This window comes from Selaginella moellendorffii, unplaced genomic scaffold (assembly GCF_000143415.4).
Source record: "Selaginella moellendorffii unplaced genomic scaffold, v1.0 SELMOscaffold_19, whole genome shotgun sequence".
In the NCBI taxonomy this organism is placed as follows: domain Eukaryota; kingdom Viridiplantae; phylum Streptophyta; class Lycopodiopsida; order Selaginellales; family Selaginellaceae; genus Selaginella; species Selaginella moellendorffii.
This window is the reverse complement of record NW_003314280.1, coordinates 1,747,976-1,771,822: the sequence shown is the minus strand read 5'-3', so window position 1 is coordinate 1,771,822 and position 23,847 is coordinate 1,747,976. Positions and strand designations below refer to the sequence as shown.

Here is a 23,847-nt window from a genome sequence, read left to right as displayed (position 1 = left end):
TGAATTCTTCTTTAATGCTTTATGGGATTTAACAATCTAATTAGTTCTAAACATTATACCCTGACAACTAGGATAGACTGTCGTCTAATAGTTAGATTGATGGTGCTCATCTGCTTGCCCTGCGCCTCAGCCAGCCTCCTCCGCCTCTGCGTGAAGCTGCTGGCTTTCTCCTGAGACTATTCTCTTGAAACTTAGGTATTATAACTATTACTAAATTAAGAATCCAACTTTAAAACACTCACTTTCAAGTGAGATGTTGCACAGCCTGGAGATGTTATATAAACATTTTAAACTTGAGATTAGCATGTGAATAGCTTTAGACTCTTCTTCATTAAAAAAAGTAGGCTCTGGAAGAGTAGTACTCACTTCACACTCCCTGCATTTAAAGATTCCAGCACAAACCTGTAAAATTTGAGAAGGATGCTGGCAGCAAAGGAGGATAAAGGCAATGTGAGTGACAGTCAGTCCTGGCTCACTCTTCACACAAGCCCTTTCGTTTCCAGAATTTTTTTAATCAACAGAGTTTGTTCTTTGGCTGGAAACAGCGAAAGAGCTTCAAGCAACAAAACTTCCACAGTGGTGTTTATTTTCCTTCGATTAATAATCTTTTCTGCCACCTTTCTTAGTATCTTTCTGTGTTGAAGACAAATGTATTAATCGTTCTATTCACAAAGCTCCAAGTCGATCACCTCCAGGTTGAAGCCCTTCTAATCCTCAACAGTTCTCAAGTTGTTGCAGATTAAAGAAGTCTAAAATCTTTCCTGGCTCAAAAATTAGTCATCAAAGCTTTTAGGGCATTTAGAGTGATTGTGCAAGGATGGCACAGCTGCATAGCCGGAGCACAGAACTTCGAGTGGAAATGCAGACTGAGAGCATCGCGAGGATGCATCAAAATGAAGGAAAGAACTTCCATCAATGAAGTGGCTTAAAATTTCTGGGTGAGATCCATACGTTCATCCTGTGCTGGACGTGGGATGTCATTGTATAACTCCCCGAGGATGTCTGCATTGTGCCGCATGGAATCATAGGGCTGACAATGTCAGGCGGTCGTGGGGAAGCAAGAACGCTGGTTAAAGAGCATATTACTCCTTAGGGATATCAGTCCATCCAGCTGATCAAACGGGCAATTGATATTGCATTTCTGTTACCATGAGCAAAACTTTATGCTTTTTCTCGGCTTCCATGGCGATCGCCTGCGCGATGCCGAATTATTTCTTCTTCCGCCCTCCCGCGGATGATCCAGCATTCGCGTTCCAGGGTGATGGTCTCGCTTCAAATTACTACGCGCACTCTTGCCCTGGCGTGGAAGAGATCGCACGCGCTGTTCTTGAGGAGGCGGTGGGACGTGATGGGCGTGTTGGAGCGTCCCTTCTTCTCGTCTCCATTTCCACGATTGTTTTGTTAGCGTAAAAGCGAAACCTTGCCTCTCTTTTATGAAAATCGTTTTGGTGTGTCTCTCTCTTCTAGGGCTGCGATGGATCCATTCTCTTGGACGCGACGCCGGAGCTCCAGAGCGAGAAGGCGGCCAGTCCCAATCGCAACTCCGCCCGGGGATTCGAGGTCATCGACGCGATCAAGGCGGCTGTGGAGCGGGAGTGCGAGGGCGTGGTGTCGTGCGCCGATCTGCTGGCCATAGCCGCCCGGGATTCCGTTGTTCTGGTATGGCTTAGTGTGTGTGGATCTCGAGTGCCTGTTTGCTCGGAATTCGTGGTTCATCCTTCTTTCTTCGTTTTCGAGTTCCTCCTTTTCATTTAGTGAACGTAGCTTGCGTTTTTTCATTCTATTCTTCTTCCGAGCTTGCTTTTCATTGATTCTTTCGAGAGAAAGTCTCGCGCTTGTCTCATTTCATTTTTTCCCGCCTATTGCATTGCAATCTGGGTGATCCATTCGATACAGAGATTCGTGTTCTTATGTTACAACATGCAATGCAGCTTCCCATCCACCTGCATTGGCACTGGGAAGGATTCATCGGTGATCGTTCAAGTTTTCCTGCGATACTGATATAGCTTAAGTGTTCTTTGACAGAGCGGAGGCCATCCCTGGGAAGTCCTCTTGGGCCGACGAGACAGCCTCGAGCCCAACTTCAAAGGCGCCAACACGGACATCCCCGCGCCAAACTCGACGCTCTCGCAGCTCATCGCCGCCTTCGCCAACAAGGGCCTCTCCACTGCCGACATGGTCACCCTCTCCGGCTCCCACACCATCGGTTTCTCCCGCTGCTCCAGCTTCACCCAGCGCCTCTACGACCACCAGAGGTCGGGCTCCCCGGACCCCGACCTCGACCCGGAGCTCCTCCGCCACCTCCAGCGCCTCTGCCCGCGGGGCGGCGACGCGAACGCCATCGCCATGCTCGACGTCTACTCCCCGGCTCGCTTCGACAATAGCTACTTCGCCAACTTGCAGCTTCGCCGGGGGGTGTTGAGCTCGGACCAGGCTCTCCTTTCGGTGCTGTCGCCCTCTTCTTCTTCCGAGAACTTGTCCGAGGACTCCCTCGTCAGTGTGGGCCTGGTGGAAGCCTACGCGTACGACGAGTCGCGGTTCCTGGAGGCGTTTGGCGAAGCCATGGTCAAACTGGGAAGCATCGCGCTGACTGGCGATCGAGGCGAAGTCCGCCGGGATTGCCGCGTTGTCAACTCTGATGAGCAGTAGTGGATCCGCGCTCGAGCGGTTCATGTGGTCATACGTGAGAGGTACGTCTTTCTCTGGGGGATTTGGTGTTGACATAGCTGGCCGTGCTATGCGTAGAGCTCTAGAGTTCCTAGATCTTTCTTATTCTTTTCCTTGTTTTGGTGGGTGATCGATTTGACTAGTAGGCGTTTAAAACGTTTCCTCGTTTGTGCGACTCTTGAGATCTCTGGAAAGTTTCTTCTCTTCGCGTGAATGGCTGATGCATTCCTCGTCTGACCGTTCCAGTTACTTTGAATCTGGAGCTCAAACCAAGCAAAGGTTTTTGTCAAGAACTCGAGGAGAAAACTCTTTGATTGTTTTTGTTTTTCTCACTGTGCCCTCTCTATTTGTGCCAGGATGATGTTTAAGGTCGTTGACTCGTGTGTGGTTTTTGGCAGGCGCGACAGGTTTGTGTGTGGTTTTCGCCGACTCGAGGATTGGAAAAGACGAGCCAGGATCCAACGATATCGCAAAGCTCGCTAGAAAACTTTGCTACTCGCAAGCAGTATGATCCACATTGTTTAAAAACGTTGCTTTGATTCTTGTACAGTTTAGATAACAGATGTAAAGTATGTTTTTGAAGACTTTGCTTTGATTTATGTACAGTTTAGAATTTAAAATCTCCATGGTTGTTCCATGGAGATCTTAAGCATCTCTCTCGTTCACAGCCTTGAGATCCTCTCTTGCTCGTCGTCCCGCAACTCTACCATCTTGTAAGCCTCGATCACTCCCTCCTTGGTCGGCATGTTTGTGTGGAACGTGATCCCGCCAAAGCCGCAAGAGATGAGAAGCTCTTCCCACTCGTTGGGAGTTCTCTCCTGCCCGCCCGTGGTGTAGGCCAGCATGATCATGTCCAAGTTGGCCTCCAGCGCTGCGAAAGTATCGCTCGACTTGTAGATGATATCCACGATTATGAGCTTCCCATCTTGCGGGAGCGCTCGGTAGCAATTGTTGAGGAGCTTGACGCAGTGCTCGTCGTCCCAATTATGTAAAACCGACTGCATTAATGCAAATCCAGCGTTAATTAATCTAGCCGCCAAGTAAGAAGTAATAGCTTCACCTTGATGAAAATGGCATCCGCCGCGGGCACGCTCTCAAACATGTCCCCGCTGACGTGCTCCACGCCTGCAAATGTAAGCCAGCCGCGTGTAAGACTCTCACAGGCCCAGGTCAGCGGCAAGCATTTTTACCTTGGATTTTCGGCGCCGTCGTTATGACATGCGAGAGGTCGTAGTTAACTCCCTGGATCTGGGGGTATGCCTCCACGATCTTGGCCACTGAGTGGCCCATGCCGCCGCCAACGTCCACCAGCCGTCGGATGCCCGCGAATCCACGGTAGCTCTCGAGCACGAGCGACATGGTGGCGGTGCTAAACGCGATCATCGCGTCGTTTACCACGCGGTTAAACTGCGCGTCATGGCGGCCGGTGTCCCAGAAGTAGTTCCCGTTCGCACGATCAAACGCATCGCCGCCGTCGAGCACGACCTCGTGGAGCCTCTGCCACGACGCCTGACACCTGGCATGCATTTCCATGGCGAGCAGCGGGGCGAGGTAGTCCGACCTGGCGCGGCTCCGGACCAGCCACGTGGAGATTCCCGTGAGCGCGTAGCCGACGTGGCCGTCGTCTCGGCTGACGTGGCGGAGGACCTTTCTCTGCGACAGGAACCGGAGGATCCGGCGGAGCACCCCGAGCTGGGGAGTGGCGGCGGGGGCGGTGGCGGCGAATGAGGACGAGGAGGAGATTTTGGCCATGATCTCCTCCGCGGTGGGAGGAATTGCGGCGTGCGCGACGATGTCGAAGACCCGGAGCTTGATGGCGGCGTTGAGCACAAAGGGCGTGACGAAGGCGTGGATCATGCCCAGGCATTCCATGCGGCCAAGGATCTCGTCCTCGGTAAATTGGGAATTGCGAACCTCGCCAATGGATTGGTCATCATCGTCGAAGAACAGAGGATCGTGGATCGATAGAGGCGACGTCATTGCCATTTGGATCAAGGGCGCAAAATCCGATCAGCAATTGGGGAGAGCTTTCGACAGCAGGAGACTTGCACTTGCGATCGATTCTCTCGATTTTTTAGAATCTATTAGGAGAACTGGGATTAGAACTGGAATTAGAGATGGAAGAGCTCCAAATTTGTAGAGTGGACCTCAGTTATGATCGTCGATTTATGGAGATGTGAGAGAGGAGGCTCCAATTTATAGCAGGGAGGGTTCACAGGAATTGGCTGGTTCCCGGAATGGCACCCGGCATGTAAAACCTTCGCATTTGTTTTTTTCTTTCTCGGAGGTGGCAGGGTTGACCAGCGCAGTGCCAGTCAAACTCTCACTGTTTGCCGGTCAAACGTGGTGGTATGGAACTTTTACACCAAGTTTTGTTTCACTAGGACACGAAATAGTGGCAAGCATCGTATAAAGAGTGGAAATTAGAAAAGAGTTTTTGCGAGACTGGGTCGCTGCAGCGATTGACACAAATTTGGGTTCGTCTTTGACGACTACACAATCGGCACAAATTCTGCATTGAAGACATGCGAGCGAAGATGGTTTGAATGGATGTTCGAGTGTACATTTTAGAAACTAGTGTCTGCCAATCCCAAACGATTTAGACAGGCATTGATGACAAAGGTATTCTACACATGGACTTTAATCTTGTTCTCTGTTTTCTTGGATGCTCGATCACAATCACAGAGACTTTATTCAAGGAGGATTTCCTTAGCATTAAAGTCAACTATCAAACTCGAGTTATGAGGCCTTTGCGTTCGAAGCTGTCAACGCAATCCTCAAACATTTGCTCCAGCGACTTGAATTGGATCCCAAGATCGTCCTGAAGCTTTGTGGAGTTGAATCCCGTGAAATATGACGACCTCGATCCTGCAAGCATGAAAAGGAATGAGAACTGCGAGAAAAATTAAAAAAAATTGTTGCGTGATCTTACTCGTCGGGGGAGGAGGGGGACGATTTGGTGCTTGGGATGCGTCTTGGACAGGAAGCTGGCGTGCTCGGTAGAGCTCATGTTGATCGAAGAAACATATCTTCCAGTGCCTTTGGGATTCGTATAGGCAGGGAGGTGAGCTTGAGCAACGTCGTCGAGATGAACGTATCCAGCCTGATCGAAACAGTCCGTGGCTCCTACAATGTGTTTGGAATCTCAAAACTATTTTTGTTCTGCTTTCGAGATCACTCGCAGTCGGAGAATATCGGCAGCGCTTGCGGTGGCGTGGCCTTGGACGAGAGAAGTTCTCCCACGACGCTGGGAGCGATTGTGATCACCTCTATGCCGTTTTCTTTCCCAAACTCGAGTGCTGCTTGCTCGGGTAGAGTCTTTCCCAGACCATACCACATTTGGACTTGAAAAACTTGTAAGAATTCGTTCTTTCTTGCTTGTGGAAATAAGAATCTTACCTCAATCTCACGGCAGCAGTCTGGGGAGCTCCACACCGATTCATCAAGTCGTTCCTCGCACTAACAGAAGCCACGGATGACGTGCACACCACTCGCTTGACTGTTGTGGATTGTTTCCAGGCATTGAGCACGTTCAGAGTTCCAAGTACGCATGGATCAACAATCTCGGTCTGGAAGAAGAACCAAAGACAAGAAAAAGCGAACCAGTAAAAGTTCGAGATACAAGACTAGACCATAGCTGGCAGAGAGCTGTTGAATCGAAGGAGTCAAGCAAAGTTACCTCCTTGTAGCTGAAAGTCACGGCCCGCGAGATGGAAAACTTGGACAATATCGTCAAAGGCGCCTAATTCCGTGACAAGGTCGGCCTTCTTTCTCTCCCCCGGAAGCTCGCACAAACAACAAAAGCAATTTCTAAGTAGAATCGATTAGCCTAAGTACCCCGACAACGTGATGTCCCTCCTTCAGTAGCCGCTTCACGAAGGAAACCAAGCTTCGAAAAGGGTGAGTTTCGCGAGAGCTTGCACAGCGTGTTCTTGAGCACTGACGAGGGATTCGCCGGGCATGGATCGACGTCGTCTGGAACGACGGCGGTGGTGTCGCCATCGCCATGGAATGACCCTAAAGTTGAACACGGCTCTCTCTCACAAGAATTATCAGTAACCGGGAAACAGTGCTTTTTAACTATTCAAGCTGGACAATGCAATGGAACTTTCATTCCCTTCGCTTGAGCGATGATGTATATTAACCTGTAAAGCTAAAACATAAATCTGGGATGATTCATCTACCTGGTAACTAATAACAGATGCGGAATAACTATCACATTGTCGGGCTGGACCACCTTTCCTCAAACACACATTACAAAAGCGCAAAGAGTGAACTCCTCACTAAGTTGAGTGAAAGGTTACTTGCCACTGTGTCAAGTGCCTTAATCAACATGGCAAAGGTCTTGTCTGATATAGTAATCAATGGAGCAAAATCAGTATATGCTCTACCACAGCAAGAGTTTGATATTGAAGAAGAAGAGCCTTTGCCTCAAACCAACTAAGTTGGCTAAGTAACGGGTCAGCACCAAAGTCAGAGATCAGACAAGGCTAATGCCAACGGTCTGTTGGCAACTTACCCTTGAAAATCCAATACCCAACCCAAGCCAAATAATGCTAATGATTTTCATAAAGTTGCTTGAGATAGATAAATATAGAGTCCGTAGCTCCGAAGAGCCATGCAGTCGTTCCTCTAAGACCTGTACGAATCTGCAGAAATTGGCCTTTGATGGATCGCCCAGAAAGTTGTGCACGTGGAGAGCATCCAGCAAAAACTTCAAATGTAAAAGTTGGAGCATTTTTTTTTCTTGCTGGAAGAATTGAGACAGAGAGAGATATTATACTCGTCCACTTTTATCTTCTTTGTTTTAATTCTTGGATCAAATCAGAGAGATTTTATTCAAGGAGAAGAAGTGTGTTCGTGTTATTTGAGTTGCAGTAAACTACTAACTCAAAGTTAAGAGGCCTTTGCGCTCCAAGCTCGCAATGCAATCGTCAAACATTTGCTCCAGAGACTTGAATTGGAGCCCAAGCTCATCTTGAAGCTTTCTGGAGCTGAATCCCTTCAACTCTGCCAGAGAGACGACCTCGATCCTGCAAGAAAGCAAAGGAATGAGAATAAAACAGCGACAGAAAACAAAGCTTTTTTTTGCGTGATCTTACTCGTCGGTGGAGGCGATTTGGTGCTTGGGATACCGCTTGGACAAGAAGCTGGCGAGGTCGATAGTACTCATGTTGATCGCAGAACAAACGTATCTTCCACTGGCTTTGGGATTTGTATAAGCGAGGAGGTGAGCTTGAGCAACGTCGTCGAGATGGACGTATCCAGCGTAATTGAACCACTGCTTGGCTCCCGCATGGAATCTGAAATCATTTTTGTTTTTCTTCCGAGATTGTAATTAAGGCTTTACCTCGGAGCTGTAGGATAATATCGGCAACGCTTGCGGTGGCCCTGGACGAGAGTAGTTCTCCAACGATTAAGCTGGGCGCGATTGTGATCACATCTAAGCCGTTTTCTTTCCCAAACTCGAGTGCTGCTTGCTCGGATAGAGTCTTCCCCAGACCATACCACATCTAGACTTGAGAAACTTGTAAGAATCTTTGCTCATGGAAATAAGAAACTTACCTCGATCTCCCGACAGAAGTCCGGGGCGCTCCAAACCGATTCATCCAAGACGTCATCGGGCTTGAAGTCGTTCCTCGCGCTAACAGCAGCCACGGATGACGTGCACACCACTCGCTTGACTGTTGTGGATCGTTTGCAGGCATTAAGCACGTTCAGAGTTCCAAGCACGCATGGATCAACAATCTCGGTCTGGAAGAAGAACCAAAGAACAAGAAAAAAGAGACAGTAAAAGTTCGAGATACAAGACTAGACCGAAGCTGCCAGAGAGCTGTTGAATCGATGGAGTCAAGCGAAGTTACCAGTGGATCCTCCTTGTACCGGTTAGTCACGGCAGCCGCGATATGGAAAACTCCATGGCAGCCTTGGACAATATCGTCAAAGGTGCCTGGCGTGATAAGGTCGGCCTTCTTGAGCACAATCCTCTCTCTCGCCCCCGGAAGCTCCCACAGGTGGGAAGTCTTGCTCGCATCGTCTATATCACAAACAAGAGAATGAGGGGGGTTTCGTCTCGTTTCTATGTACCTGGATCGCGCACAGTCCCGACGACGTAATATCCCTCCTCCAGTAGCCGCTTCACGAGCCAAGATGCCAGGAAACCAGAAGCGCCAGTGACACACACCTTCTTCTCGCTGTCCATCAAATGGCCCTAAAGTTTGACCACGGCTCTCCCACACAAGAATGATCAGTAACCTCTTAGTAAACAACGGAGCAAAAAGCGACCTAGCGTTTGATTGAGTTTGCTTGATGTTCCATCAACTTTGTTTTTGCGTATGCAATTGTCTTGCTGACGACATCAAAGTTCGACAATACACCAGACTGAATAACAACAAAGTTCCTCAAGTTGCTGACGAACAACATCCCACAAAGTGATGAAGTAACACAAAACCAAGTTTTCACACCAGTACGTGAGAAGGTCCAAAATAAAATTAAAAAATCTACGCACACCAACACTGCAATAGTGGCTCAAACAATGATTCAAGTATCAAAACTAGACGGTCATTGCCTCGAGGAGGGAATGCACATTTGGGTATTGTTTCTGAGAAGGATCCCGAATACCATACTTGCCTCGGTACGGCACTCGTTTTCCAGCCATGCCCTGGCTCCGCTGGGTTGTTCCTTGGCCTTTTTCAAGAGTTTCTGCTTCTCATGGGGAAGGGTCTTTAAGACTAGCTTGATAGCCCCACTGGCACATACTTCTAATTTCCTTACCAGTTCCTATTTCATCCTGTCCAAGGTTGGTAAAGCACTGGCCCAGCTCAAGCTCATGCGTCGTGTACGCTACTTTCCCTTCCTCTGCACTGTGTGAAACAGCTGTGCTCTTGGTCGGGGCTGGGCAGATGTACACAGTGTGCACCACGCAATGTCCAGTATACCATCTGTTTTCCTGTGTGTTTCCGGACTAACAGTGACCTGGAGTGCAAGGATATGTAACACTCGCGGCTTTACCCACGCTAGCACGCGATCCACATACTTGAACGAGTTGTATACTGCCTGGTGCGGCTTCCAGTTATCTGGCCTGATAATGCTGGCATCAAGAACAGGTACGCAGAGGATGTAGAGAAGCTTAGAGATCCCGCATCTGTGTTCAAAGGGCTATGTTCGCAATGGATCTTTTTGCACCAACTCGGTACATCGTGAAGCGGCTTTAGAGCGCTTGAAGGGCACAGTCTATCGCTCACCAAAGCTCAAGGCCAACCTCGTGAACAAACTCAAGAAAAGATATGTGATTTGGCCGGAGGTGGGTTGGAGAGGCTATCCAGGCTACCGGTTTGAACTTCCAAGGGCAACAAATCAGAGTGTTCCAGCTGAAAGCTTTAAAGGGTGAATAGTCTCGGATGCATTCAAAGGGCTCAGCTGTCCTGAAGGTAAGCAGGACCATTTCCAGTCTCTCTTTTCGTCCAGGTACTTCTCCGGGCTTTCCAGTTTGGCAGTCATGTAGAGTTCATTTCCCGTCTCCGGATCCAGTAGAGAAATGCCCAAACGTCTCTTCTTGCGGAAGAATTCGTCTTCAACATACTCTTTACAAGCCTTGTCTAGGAGGAACAGGGACATTGGGTGCTTGTCAGCATAAAGCATAACATCCACTAGGATGCTGCCAAAGCATCTTGCCAAGGAGGGTCTGTTGCAAAAATGAAGTATATGTAGATGTCTGGATTTTTGTGTGTGGAATGCTTTGTTGATTTCATTGCTTTGGTATGATTACATACATAATGGTGTGGGTGTGATGTTTGGCATTGGATAGATGACTTGGTTTTGTTTGTTGACATGGAGACTTGTTGTCACTCATCTCCACACTCCTTCTCAAGGCTCTCACTGTCAGTCAAATGAAAAGATTTGAGGAAGACTTCATGTTTCACTTGAGGCAGGGACTTCGTCAGGATATCGGCAACCATTGAGGTGGTTGAGCAAAATTCAAGTTGATGGTTCCATTGTGCTTGGTGCATGAGTGAAATCTCACATCCCAAGTGAACACTATTGCCAACATACTATTCAAATTTGTATCCCTAAGTCTTGCAGTAACATTTTAAGCCAGATGGCTTCTTTCACTGCTGTTGCAAATCTGATGTATTTAGACTCGCACAAGGACATCATAGTGATCTGCTGCCTCCTGAAACATCAACTAACCACATTATGGTTATACACATTTCCTCTTCTGTATTTTAGTGTGTATTTCCTTGTACCACTTATATACCTCATGATCCGTTTCACAGCAGCCCGAGAGTACTCCCACAGCAAATGTGAGGTTAGGCCTAGTTGAGACTATCAAGTAGATGAGACTCTCAATCATTAAACAATATAGTGTTGTGTTGTCCTCTTCAAAAGTGTCATTTGAAGTTGATGTTAAGCTAGAAGCCTTAGACAACTTTGAGCCTACTTCCATAGGATTATCCACTCAAGTTAGCATTAAGCATAGAGTACCTTTGGAGAATGTCATGGATGTATTTCTCTTAGGAGAGCTTTAGTACTCCATGTTACCTATCTAAACTCTCAAGTAATAGTGCAATTCTTCCATATTGGTCATCTTGAATTTGGCAACAAAGTAAGTCTTAATCCAGTTGATGAGCCACATCTAATTGGAGGTAATAGTGTATCATCCCATATAAGGCTAAGAATAGAAATCCTTAACCATCTTGATATGGAAAGGATAGTCTCTAATAGAGTGTGATTGAGTTGCTTTGCCATGCTATTCTGCTGGGGAGTATATGCTATTGTATACTGATGAATGATGCCAGCCTCAATCAGGAAGTTCAAAAACTCACTGCTCATATACTTGCCACCACCATCCGTGTGTAGCACCTTCCAGTAAAGGTCTTTACCCAGCTCTTGAAAAGCTTGACGTGGTTAAACACTTCACTCTTTGCATAGAGAAGACTCACCATAGTGTACTTAGAATGGTCATTGATAAAAGACAAAAAGTACCTCTTGTGGCTAAATGTTTCCATAAGTAGGTAGCACATGTCATTATGAATCAGATCTAACAAGCCTACTTCATGGTTCTTGATGTGAATGGAAGGTAAATTTGCTTGTCAAGATGGCCAGTTTCACACATGCCCAAATGATGCTTTCTATGAGCTTGTTGCAAGCTAAGGTGTGCAAATCTCATTCATTGACATGCCATGAGGATTGAAACAAACCCATGTAGATGTCTAGATTTGTGTGTGTGTAATGCTTTGTCGACTTCATTACTTTGGTATGGTTATATACATAATGGTATGGGTGTGACACTTGGCATTTAGTGTCTTGCATGGATGACTTGGTTTATTTGCTGATGAGGAGACTTGCCGTCACTTATCTCCACAAGGCCATGGCATGGTGGTGATCAAGTTTTCAGATGGACCTCTCAAAGAGGTTCATCACATTGACTTCGTCACCATTGATTGTTGCTTTACCACCACTTTCTTCACAGAGTTGGTGGCGGTGCCATAGCTCAATGATTTTATGTGTTTGAAAAGTAAGCACTTAAGTTGGAAATATTAGTTCTGCATTAAATAGTAGAGAGTTTCATACCAAACACCACTAGCTATAGATGAGCTCATGTTGTGCACCCTTTTGTGAAAAAAGTGGTGGTAAAGCCTTGATCCAAGGCTGCATTACGACAAAGTGAATGTGAGAGGTCCATCTAGAAACTTGATCACCACCATGCCACGGCCTTGTGGAGATGAGTGATGACAAGTCTCCTCATCAGCAAACAAGTCAAGTCATCCATGCAAGACACTAAATGCCAAGTGTCACACCCATACCATTGTGTACATAACCATACCAAAGTAATGAAGTCAACAAAGCATTACACACACAAAAATCCAGACATCTATAAGGTATTGTCAACAATCTTTTAGGCAACATATTAACAATTTAAGAGGCAATTGGTGAAAAGGTGAGTTTTTCTCTATCACCAGTGTCTACTCTGGAGGTGTTATGGCTGGATTGCAGTGCTTCATTTCACATGACTCCCTTGAGGTTTGTGTTTCACACTTAAAAGCCTCTCCATGCTTCATAACAGGTTTACATTGGCGATAAATGACCACTTCAGCTGGAAGGCTGTAACATGGTGGTGATCAGGCTTCCAGATGGACCTCTCAAGGAGGTTCATCACATTCATTTCATCTATATACTCCATAAGTGCAACTTCATATCAAGATTTTACGGTGTGAAAAGAAAAAACTTTTAGGTAAGAACCAATTTTGCTAGCTGCTGTCCATGACTGTGGTGGTCATTTTGCTGCTCTAACGACCAGCCAAAAGGTGTTGCAGGCGGGTATTTCTGGCTGACTCTATGGGAAAGCTCCCATTACATCCTATTGCACCAGAGGCACCATTCTCAAGGTGGAGCCTTGATTACGCAGGACCTTTCCCATTGGCTTCTAATCATCATGCATACATCATAGACTTGGGAGAGAGAATCCCAGATCAAGAAGATGAATGAATTCAAAGACTCAGTCCAATCACCGAGAGTGCTTTGCAATTCTTAGAGTCCTAAGTAGCCTACAAGGCGGTGTCAGTGTTGCCTCCCGTTAAACACCATCCTGATTCACTCTCTCTCCACTTACCTGGCGATGACATGGCACAGCCGTCCTTTTTGTTTTATCTCCAGCGCACTCCCTCTCCCGTCCGTCGCCACTGCGCACTCCCGCCTGCGGCTATCGCCCGCCCGCGGCTCTCGCCCGCCCGCTCGCCCGCACTCCCACCCGCCCCCGCACGTCCGCCCGCGCCCAGCGTGCGCCCTAAAATTACTTGCACGTGGCCACAGCCCCAACACTTAGCCAAATTTCAATCAGCGCCCGCGTGGACGCCTTCCTACATGCTTTACGTGGCCAATGAGTGTCATGGATGACCATTAGGAGTGGTAAACTTATGAAATCTTCTCACTAATTTAAATATATGCAATGTAAGTATATAAAGAGTTTGTTTTTTATTTATTCTTTGCTAAGATTGAGTTTTTCGTTTAAAGAGCTTTTCTTTCTTGTCTTCCTCTGCCTAATAAAAGGAGTTGCTTCTAGACTATTAGAAGCTTTTCTTTTACTTGTAATTTTTTCCACCAAAGGTTTTGCTCGCTTCAAGGATGTACCATAACTATCAACACGCTGTTGAAATTCTGCTGCAGGATGAATAAGATCGTCTGGCCTGGCTTTAAAAGTTGCAACCTTTTGCTATATCATTTCTAAATCGTTGTCAACCATAAATAAAAAAGCTTCTTCATCAGGAAGATCTTGTAAGATATCCATCATCTTTTGTTGTAATGTCGCTTTTGTAACTTTTGATGGAGTGATATCTTCCTGCTTAAAGTTCATATCAATATTTAAAATTTACTTAGTGTAAATTACCTCTATAGTAGTCCTTAGCTGAATTTCTTGTTGATGCTGTATATTTTGATGGATATCTTCCTGCTCAATATTCATATATATTAGTATATAAAATATGTTAGTTTACCTCTAATGTAGTCTCCAACTGAATTTCTTGCTCATGATAAACATCTTGATGGATGTTTTCCTGCTCAAATTTTTATAAGTATTTCAAAATTTTAATTTATAAGTGAATTACCTCTGTCATAGCTTCCAAGTCAAGTGCTTCAAAATCTTGATGACGATAAAATAAATCATCTGGCCCAAGTTCTAAGATTGCATGCGATTGTGATGGTTGAACCTCATAACTAGTTGTAGTCCAATCAGTTTTTTCTCCTTGTTTTAACATAATAACTTTTGCTTGATGTTTGCAAAAGTTTCTTTTGGTTGCCCACGGACAATTACACCAAGTCGAAAAAACCCAATCACTGTGTCTTTCACCTCCGACAACAAGATACCATATAGCTGGATCTGAAGAGAATTGTACATAGGATTTGTGAGTATTGTCCTTATCGAATTTTACTTGAGAGTCATTAATATTTATTGCTTTAACAATTGCACCATCGATTAGTTTTTCATATGCATGGTTTCAGATAAAACCATGATCTTTGCAATAACTAGTAAACCAGTACCTCGCATGAACCTTAGTAGTAAGTTGATGAATTGCCCAATCCATCCTTCGATTGCGAGCATGTTTTTTTTCGGACAAGAATATAGCTTTCATATTTGCATGGAATGCCTCAATCGAACTATTTGTCTCCTTGTTAGCATGAGGGAAATTTCGAGCAGCAACAACCCATATATCTATCAAATATAAATTAAAATAAATTATAAAAATTAAATTATTGATTCACTTACCAACTTTGTCCTTCCATTCGTCTTGAAAATACTTGATAAAGGCTACTTCATTTTGAAAATCCACCTCAAAATGTTCAATAAGTTGTTTAATCTCAACTCGCATAATATTATCATCATGAAAAGCTACATGAATTGAATGATACATAATATCTCCGAGGCATTTCCATATTTCCATCCTAATATCCCAAGATTTCACCTTACAAATAATATGTTTGAGACAATTCCTCCTTACATGCCAAATACATAATAGAATTTAACAATCAAATGTAGCTCTATATAGAAGAAAACAATTAAATTATTTCAAATCAAATTAATTACCTTATAGCATTAATCTCTACTTCAACATCATCAATCATTATCGCCCGTGGTTTCCAATTTGGCATGTGTTCTAAAACTCGCTTTTTAAAACCTATCATCCAATTCTTCACATGTTCTCCTTTCTCACTAGAAGTTAAAACCCATGCAATTGGAATACCATTTCCATGATAATCAAAAGCAAGCATGGTGTATAATGGGAACTGTAAATTATTAAGTATTAATCACTTAAAACTGAATGAAAATTTTACCTTGTAGCAATTAGTTCCAAAAGTTGTGTCAAGACTCAATAAATTATTATTTGAAAAGTTCACCATCTTTTGTAGTTGCTAAGTTGTCTGGATCCCAATAGTAAAACAATCTTTACCTCAATCACCTTCCTAATAGAAAAATACTTTCTCAGGATTTGTGTTCTTCCAAATACGTACACTCTATGCGTCATTCTCATGTAATCGATAAGTTGAAAGCAAATACTTTCTATGCAGATTGTTGATATCCTGCATAGTTAGAAAATCATCTCGATGAAGAGGTTCACCAGCTGACTTGTTCCTTCCCACAATCTGTATATGCTCATTATAAATCTGATTTGATGTGAAATCCTGCTGAATCATATGAATCACCCAATGTCGAATATCTGCTGAAAGCTTCTGAGGAAATAATGACTTTCCTCCAGTCAGATCAAGTTGACCATGACAAGGAATCCCATTCTTATCACAATGCTCTCTATGATAATATGTAATCTAAACATAATCAGGCCATTTGTAAAACTGTTTGACCAAAAAATTGCAAAGGCAACCCTGCTTATTAGAACTTCGACCCAGTCTACTTCCAAGTCCTAACTTTGGTGTAATAGAGGATGTTTCACTAGCATCTTGTTTTCCATATTCACACCAATACTTGTATCAAGAAGTTAGTAATTATATTTTGTTAAAAAGATATACCTGATTAATGATAAAAAGCTTGTGTTTTTGGGTCATTTCAAATCTCCAGAATCACGATTTTTGTTAGAAAATCGCCAAAAATCCACTCCATCACCCCTTCTCCTCTCACCATCTAGAAATTTGTTCACATCCTTCTGTAATATATACACAATAGGAGCTATAGTTTCATTTGATTTAGACAAATTCCAATCTAAATCATCTACACAAAAATAATCCTTTTCATGGAATTCTTGCACCTCATCAAGCCATGGGGCATCCTAAATGATTTTCTTGAATCAATATGAAATTGAATTGATTGCTTACCTCTGGAAATTGATGTGCTGCTGCCATGCTTGATCATAAAAGAAACAGAAACGTTTTTAGGTCAATTATGGGGCAACCATCCGGCGTGAATGGGTGGACTAGGGCGGGCTGATTGAAATTTGGCTAAGTGTTGGGGCTGTGGCCACGTGGAAGTAATTTTAGGGCGCACGCTGGGCGCGGGCGGACGTGGGAGTGCGGGCGGGAGCCGCAGGCGGGCGATAGCCGAGGGCGGGAGTGCGCAGCGGCGACGGACGGGAGAGGGAGTGCGCTGGAGATAAAACAAAAAGGAGGGCTGTGCCACGTCATTGCCAGGTAAGCAGAGAGAGAGAGAGTGAATCAGGATGGTGTTTAACGGGAGGCGTCAGTGTTAGGAGGTCTTACTTAAGTTCCCTGACCAAGTCCTAGCAAACTTTAGCCATCAAAATTAACTGGAATTTGGTCTTTCACAATGAATGATGCAAAGAAGGCTGCCACCTAGCATATGCTTACTCAAAGCAACTTGTTGTTAATAATGGCTCTTCTCAGCTTGCAGCCACGGTGGTCTCGTCAAAGATGGCGTCCAGCTCTTCGTGTCACTCCTCCACAACTACCCAACGATCTCCCTGTGAGCCGAGCACTACTACTGCATGGTGGACCTCATAGCCAAGCTCGACACTGCCGAGAAGTTTATAGCCGTGGCACCTCTCAAGCCCGACCGGGTGATCCACTCCACAATGCTGGGAGCGTCCAAAGTTCACAAGGACATGGAGCAAGCGAGAAAGTCTGCCGAGCACTTGATGGAGCTCACATCGGATGGCTCTGTGGCGTACATGGTGCTGTCGAATCTCTACAACGAAGTCAGGAAGAAGGACGAGGGGGGCAAGATCGGGAGGCTCATGTACAAGAAGAACATAAGGAAGGAGCCGGCTTTCAGCTCCATTGCGGTGAAGCGAAGAGTCCACGAGTTCTTCACGGGGGACACGACAAATGCTCGAACTCCAGAGATCCTGGAGGAGCTGGCGGAGATGGCCAATGACTACATTTTTTTTGTTTTTTAACTATTATAAATGACTTAAAATTTAGTCATAAATTGCAACTACAAATGTCAACTTAATAAAATTTCTAATTTGACTTTAAATCTTAAATTTATAAAACTATTGTGTCTTAAATTATAATCTAATAACTCTGGACGAGTATAATATCTCTCTCTGTCTCAATTGTTCCTGCAAGAAAAAACAATGCTCCAACTTTTATTTGAAGTTTTTGCTGGATGCCCTCCACGTGCACAACTTTCTGGGCGATCCATCAAAGGCCAATTTCTGCAGATTCATACAGGTCTTAGAGGAACGACTGCATGGCTCTTCGGAGCTATGGACTCTATATTTATCTATCTCAAGCAACTTTTACAAGTACTACTAAAATCATTAGCATTATTTGGCTTGGGTTGGGTATTGGATTTTCATGGGTAAGTTGCCAACAGACCGTTGGCATTAGCCTTGTTTGATCTCTGACTTTGGTGCTGACCCGTTACTTAGCCAACTTAGTTGGTTTGAGGCAAAGGCTCTTCTTCTTTGAAGTCTCGGGTTTAAATCCAAACTCTTGCTGTGGTAGAGCATATACTGATTTTGCTCCGTTGATTACTATAACGGACAAGACCTTTGCCATGTTGATTAAGGCACTTGACACAGTGGCAGGTAATCTTTCATTCAGTTTAGTGAGGAGTTTACTCTTTGCGCTTTTGTAATGTGTGTTGGCCTGCAAAGGACAGAAAGGTGGTCCAGCCCGACAATGTGATAGTTATTCCGCATCTGTTATTAGTTACCAGGTAGATGAATCATCCCAGATTTATGTTTTAGCTTTACAGGTTAATAGACATCATCGCTCAAGCGAAGGGAATGAAAGTTCCATTGCATTGTCCAGCATTGAATAGTTAAAAAGCACTGTTTCCCGGTTACTGATAATTCTTGTGAGAGAGAACCGTGTTCAACTTTAGGGTCATTCCATGGCGATGGCGAACGAGAAGAAGGTTTGGGCATCTGGTTTCCTTCGTGAAGCGGCTACTGAAGGAGGGACATCACGTTGTCAGGGTACTTAGGCTAATCGATTCTACTTAGAAATTGCTTTTGTTGTTTGTGCGAGCTTCCGGGGGAGAGAAAGAAGGCCGACCTTGTCACGGAATTAGGCGCCTTTGACGATATTGTCCAAGTTTTCCATCTCGCGGGCCGTGACTTTCAGCTACAAGGAGGTAACTTTGCTTGACTCCTTCGATTCAACAGCTCTCTGCCAGCTATGGTCTAGTCTTGTATCTCGAACTTTTACTGGTTCGCTTTTTCTTGTCTTTGGTTCTTCTTCCAGACCGAGATTGTTGATCCATGCGTACTTGGAACTCTGAACGTGCTCAATGCCTGGAAACAATCCACAACAGTCAAGCGAGTGGTGTGCACGTCATCCGTGGCTTCTGTTAGTGCGAGGAACGACTTGATGAATCGGTGTGGAGCTCCCCAGACTGCTGCCGTGAGATTGAGGTAAGATTCTTATTTCCACAAGCAAGAAAGAACGAATTCTTACAAGTTTTTCAAGTCCAAATGTGGTATGGTCTGGGAAAGACTCTACCCGAGCAAGCAGCACTCGAGTTTGGGAAAGAAAACGGCATAGAGGTGATCACAATCGCTCCCAGCGTCGTGGGAGAACTTCTCTCGTCCAAGGCCACCCCACCGCATGCGCTGCCGATATTCTCCGACTGCGAGTGATCTCGAAAGCAGAACAAAAATAGTTTTGAGATTCCAAACACATTGTAGGAGCCACGGAAACTGTTTCGATCAGGCTGGATACGTTCATCTCGACGACGTTGCTCAAGCTCACCTCCCTGCCTATACGCATCCCAAAGGCACTGGAAGATATGTTTGTGCGATCAACATGAGCTACCGAGCTCGCCAGCTTCCTGTCCAAGACCTATCCCGAGCACCAAACCGCCCCCCCCCAAGAGTGACACCACGCAACAAAGTTTTCCTATTTTTTTCGCACTTCCCCTTCCTTTGCATGCTTGCAGGATCGAAGTCTTGTCCCCGCCATATTTCAAGGGATTCAACTCCACAAAGCTTCAGGACGATCTTGGGATCCAATTCAAGTCGCTGGAGCAAATGTTTGACGATTGCGTTGACAGCTTCGAACGCAAAGGCCTCATAACTCGAGTTTGATAGTTGACTTTCATGCTAAAGAAATCCTCCTGGAATAAAGTGTCTGTGATTGTGATCGAGCATCCAAGAAAAGAGAAAACAAGATTAGAGTCCATGTGTAGAATACCTTTGTCATCAATGCCTGTCTAAATCGTTTGACACTAGTTTCTAAAATGTACACTCGAACATCCATTCAAACCATCTTCGCTCGCATGTCTTCAATGCAGAATTCGTGCCGATTGTGTAGTCGTCAAAGACGAACCCAAATTTGTGTCAATCGCTGCAGCGACCCAGTCTCCGCAAAAACTCTTTTCTAATTTCCACTCTTTATACGATGCTTGCGATTATTTCGTGTCCAAGTGAAACAAAACTTGGTGTAAAAGTTCCATACCACCACGTTTGACCGGCAAACAGTGAGAGTTTGACTGGCGCTGGTCAACCCTGCCACCTCCGAGAAAGAAAAAAACAAATGCGAAGGTTTTACATACCGGGTGCCATTCCTGGAACCAGCCAATTCCTGTGAACCCTTCCTGCTATAAATTGGAGCCTCCTCTCTCACATCTCCACAAATCGACGATCACAACTGAGGTCCACTCTACAAATTTGGAGCTCTTCCATCTCCAATTCCAGTTCTAATCCCAGTTCTCCTAATAGATTCTAAAAAATCGAGAGAATTGATCGCAAGTGCAAGTCTCCTGCTGTCGAAAGCTCTCCCCAATTGCTGATCGATTTTTGCGCCCTCGATCCAAATGGCAATGACATCACCTCTATCGATCCACGATCCTCTGTTCTTCGACAATGATGACCAATCCATTGGCGAGGTTCGCAATTCCCAATTTACCAAGGACGAGATCCTTGGCCGCATGGAATGCCTGGGCATGATCCATGCCTTCGTCACGCCCTTTGTGCTCAACGCCGCCATCAAGCTCCGGGTCTTCGACATCGTCGCGCACGCCGCAATTCCTCCCACCGTGGAGGAGATCACAGCCAAAATCTCCTCCTCGTCCTCATTCGCCGCCGATCAAACGATCAAACGCATCAATCAAACGCATCGCTGCCGTCGAGCACGACCTCGTGGAGCCTCTGCCACGACGCCTGAACCTGGCATGCATTTCCATAGCGAGCGGCGAGGTAGTCCGACCTGGCGCCAGCCACGTGGAGATTCCCGTGAGGTCGTGCTCGACAGCGGCGATGCGTTTGATCGATGAGTTTGATCGTTTGATCAGCGGCGAATGAGGACGAGGAGGAGATTTTGGCCGTGATCTCCTCCGTGGTGGGAGGAATTGCGGCGTGCGTGACGATGTTGAAGACCCGGAGCTTGGTGGCGGCATTGAGCACAAAGGGCATGACGAAGGCGTGGATCATGCCTAGGCATTCCATGCAGGCAAGGATCTCGTCCTCGGTAAATTGGGAATTGCGACCTCACCAACGGATTGGTCATCATCTTCGAAGAACAGAGGATCATGGATCTATAGAGGTAACGTCATTGCCATTTGGATCGAGGGCGCAAAAATCGATCAGCAATTGGGGAGAGCTTTCGACAGCAGGTGACTATCGATTCTCTCGATTTTTTAGAATCTATTAGGAGAACTGGGATTAGAACTGGAATTAGAGATGGAAGAGCTCCAAATTTGTAGAGTGGACCTCAGTTGTGATTGTCGATTTGTGGAGATGTGAGAGAGGAGGCTCCAATTTATAGCAGGGAGGGTTCACAGGAATTGGCTGGTTCCAGGGCTACCTTATTCTTCACATGTTTGTGAAGTTTATATGGCTGCCATACCTCCAGCAACTTACTAATTGAGAGATTTCCATCTCTAAATCGCATGGCAAAGCCCTAGTGCAATTTAGCTCTAGGAATGTGAGCAAAGATCAGTCATGTAGTGATTGCTAGGAGTAGTAATTGGTAGCAACAAACTCATGGATGACAACAACTCACAACAATATATTTTCTGGTTTATCACTATTATAATTGATTAATGACTACATATTTTTTGTTTTATTAAAATTTAGTCATAAATTGAACAACTTAATAAAATTTCTAATTTGACTTTAAATCTTAAATTTATAAAACTATTGTGTCTTAAATTATAGTTACAAATATCAATTGTAAATAATAACAATCTCAATGTAATGCAATAACTTAAAACAGTAGTAATGATCCATTTTTTTCCCATTTTAATACCAAGAGGCAAGTTTTGTTTGTGACTAATGTTGGTGACCATGGGCAATGAACAAGATCGCGAGCTGAGATAAGAGGGGTACTCATCTTCTTCTTGAATCTCCAGGGCCTTCTCTACTTCGGGCTTTTCCAAACATGTCACTGTGCTCTGCTGTGGAGGTTGATGGGGTCGAGTTGGAACCAGCCATCAATCTTTTCCATGGCTGAGATACGCCACAACGGAACATGACATTGACATGCGTTCTAGAGGGACAGAGGTGAGTGAGGGATCTGGATAAATCCACGCCAAGCCAAAGAGCTATGGGAGGTATTGGCAAGGCTAGATTATTAGACTAAGAACATCATGATTGGATGTTTTCACAACCGTGGTCTTTTTTATGTATGACAGGGACTTGAACAATCCAACCAGATCCAAAAACCAGATTTTACTAAATGGACATTTCCTTGCATGGACAACTTTAATTAACCCTTGCATGGATTTTTGCTGTTAATGTTTTGTATAGAAACAAAGAAGAAGAAAAAGTTATTTGAACTAGAAAAAAGAAAAAATGAGATTATCCAACAAGCTCTTGTGTCTTTGGCTAACAATAATTATGTGTTGGACTTGTCGTCATTGGTGTCCACAGCCTGTGTTCTTGGTTGCTCCAAGATGCTAAGTCTTGCATCCGGCTGGGCCAGTCAGCATTTAGTCTCCTTGCAAAATCTTGGGCTTCCTTAAATCTCAATCAATGTATGTCACCTTGAACGAAACTAGCGCCTGCAAATTGGATTGGAGATGAAAAACCTTGCTTTTTGAGCTCTAGAGACGAGAACAAAGCTCTCAAGGAAAACAATGTGGAAGAAGGGAGTACACACCCGCATACCTCCTTTGAGAAGCTGTCCCGAAGAAGGGGACGTGATTCTCTGGAACACCATGATCTCAGCCTAACTCTTACTGAATCAGAGAACATTTGAGTGAAAGGAATACGAAGTTAAAAAACAGAGCTGATTTTAGAAGCTGATTTTACAAATGTCGTGGTTCCACTCCCCCGCAAGTATATCAATGTGCAAAACTACATTGCGCTCCCACGGCACCACTATATGAATCGACATCACAGCTTTGGGAGGGCGATGAAGGCTATGGTCTCCATCTGGCGATGGTGATGGAGTGGCAATGCCATCGATTCGTGTGTGAACAAAGACGCTATTTCCTGCAGCTCCATCCCCCAAGAAGGTAGAGCTTGCTGCCCAGAGCCTGGCACGCCACTGGGTATCAAAAGCCCTTATCGTCCAAGCCCTGTTTGGCTCTGGAGTCTGGCAAATAGTTGATGAGCAACTGCGAAAGGAGCAGCGCAAGTCTCGTGCACAGGGAAGCGTGCCGGATCGACGAGCTAGGCACCGGCAATTCACATTCTTCTTGCTATCACTATATGCCTGGTTTGGGCATATTGAAGGCCTTTCACACGATTCAGGATCCCAATGTCTTCTCCTGGAAAATCCTGTTACAGGCCTTTTGCGATGACAATCGCGTTGCTGAGGATGGAAACACCTTTGATTCTCTGCAGGAGAGGGACGTGGTGACCTGGACTGCGATGGTGATTGCATATGCCCGCATTGGGCATCGTTTGCGCCAAAGTTTTTCTTCACGGGCCCCGGCGAAACCAGGTGGAATACCTCTCATCCACCGCGAGGTCTTGCTCAATGGTTGCTGTCTCATGGACAAGTCAAGTTAATCCCAGTTGCTACTCGAGTACGTACTGCCACTTCCCGGTCCAATAAGGTCACATAGCTGGTTGGAATTCATGGTTTGGTGACTTGAGATCTTCCTTTTTCTTTTGCAGGAGAGGAAGTTTTTCGATGAGAAGTTCGTCCCGCTAGACACCAAAACGTTGTGTGAGCTCACGTCGGCAGCTGAAAGCCTTGAGGTGGACTTGACCAGTCGACTCTAGATCGGATGATGGAAGGAAAGACACCGAAAGAGATCTGGACTGCCAGACGATCTAACTGAAGTAGGAAGCTAATGCTATAGATCTCTCACGGGCATGG

At 45.3% G+C, this 23,847-nt stretch overlaps 3 protein-coding genes and 1 long non-coding RNA gene across 4 annotated transcripts; 2 read left to right on the top strand and 2 right to left on the bottom strand.

Annotated features, from left to right (window-relative positions):
- The first annotated feature begins 1,200 nt into the window (after nt 1-1,200).
- LOC9650871 (peroxidase A2) lies at nt 1,201-2,881 on the top strand. The gene is made up of 3 exons (XM_024677151.1): nt 1,201-1,377; nt 1,468-1,659; nt 2,026-2,881. Exons 1-3 carry the CDS (start codon nt 1,201-1,203, stop codon nt 2,647-2,649), a joined length of 993 nt encoding a protein of 330 aa, XP_024532919.1. The 3' UTR covers nt 2,650-2,881.
- A 424-nt stretch (nt 2,882-3,305) lies between these two features.
- LOC9650870 (caffeic acid 3-O-methyltransferase) lies at nt 3,306-4,653 on the bottom strand. Its single transcript, XM_002972316.2, has 3 exons — nt 3,858-4,653; nt 3,728-3,792; nt 3,306-3,665 (listed from the first exon to the last, which is right to left on the bottom strand). Exons 1-3 carry the CDS (start codon nt 4,651-4,653, stop codon nt 3,330-3,332), a joined length of 1,197 nt encoding a protein of 398 aa, XP_002972362.2. The 3' UTR covers nt 3,306-3,329.
- Nucleotides 4,654-7,478: 2,825 nt separating this feature from the next.
- On the bottom strand, nt 7,479-8,910 carry LOC9651551 (tetraketide alpha-pyrone reductase 1). The gene is made up of 6 exons (XM_024677491.1): nt 8,755-8,910; nt 8,532-8,704; nt 8,233-8,421; nt 8,018-8,180; nt 7,770-7,959; nt 7,479-7,700 (listed from the first exon to the last, which is right to left on the bottom strand). Exons 1-6 carry the CDS (start codon nt 8,867-8,869, stop codon nt 7,553-7,555), a joined length of 978 nt encoding a protein of 325 aa, XP_024533259.1. The 5' UTR covers nt 8,870-8,910; the 3' UTR covers nt 7,479-7,552.
- Nucleotides 8,911-18,450: 9,540 nt separating this feature from the next.
- LOC9651549 lies at nt 18,451-19,457 on the top strand. Its single transcript, XR_002992640.1, has 3 exons — nt 18,451-18,712; nt 18,823-18,992; nt 19,048-19,457. It is a non-coding gene; the product is annotated as an uncharacterized LOC9651549 (long non-coding RNA).
- Nucleotides 19,458-23,847: the final 4,390 nt, after the last annotated feature.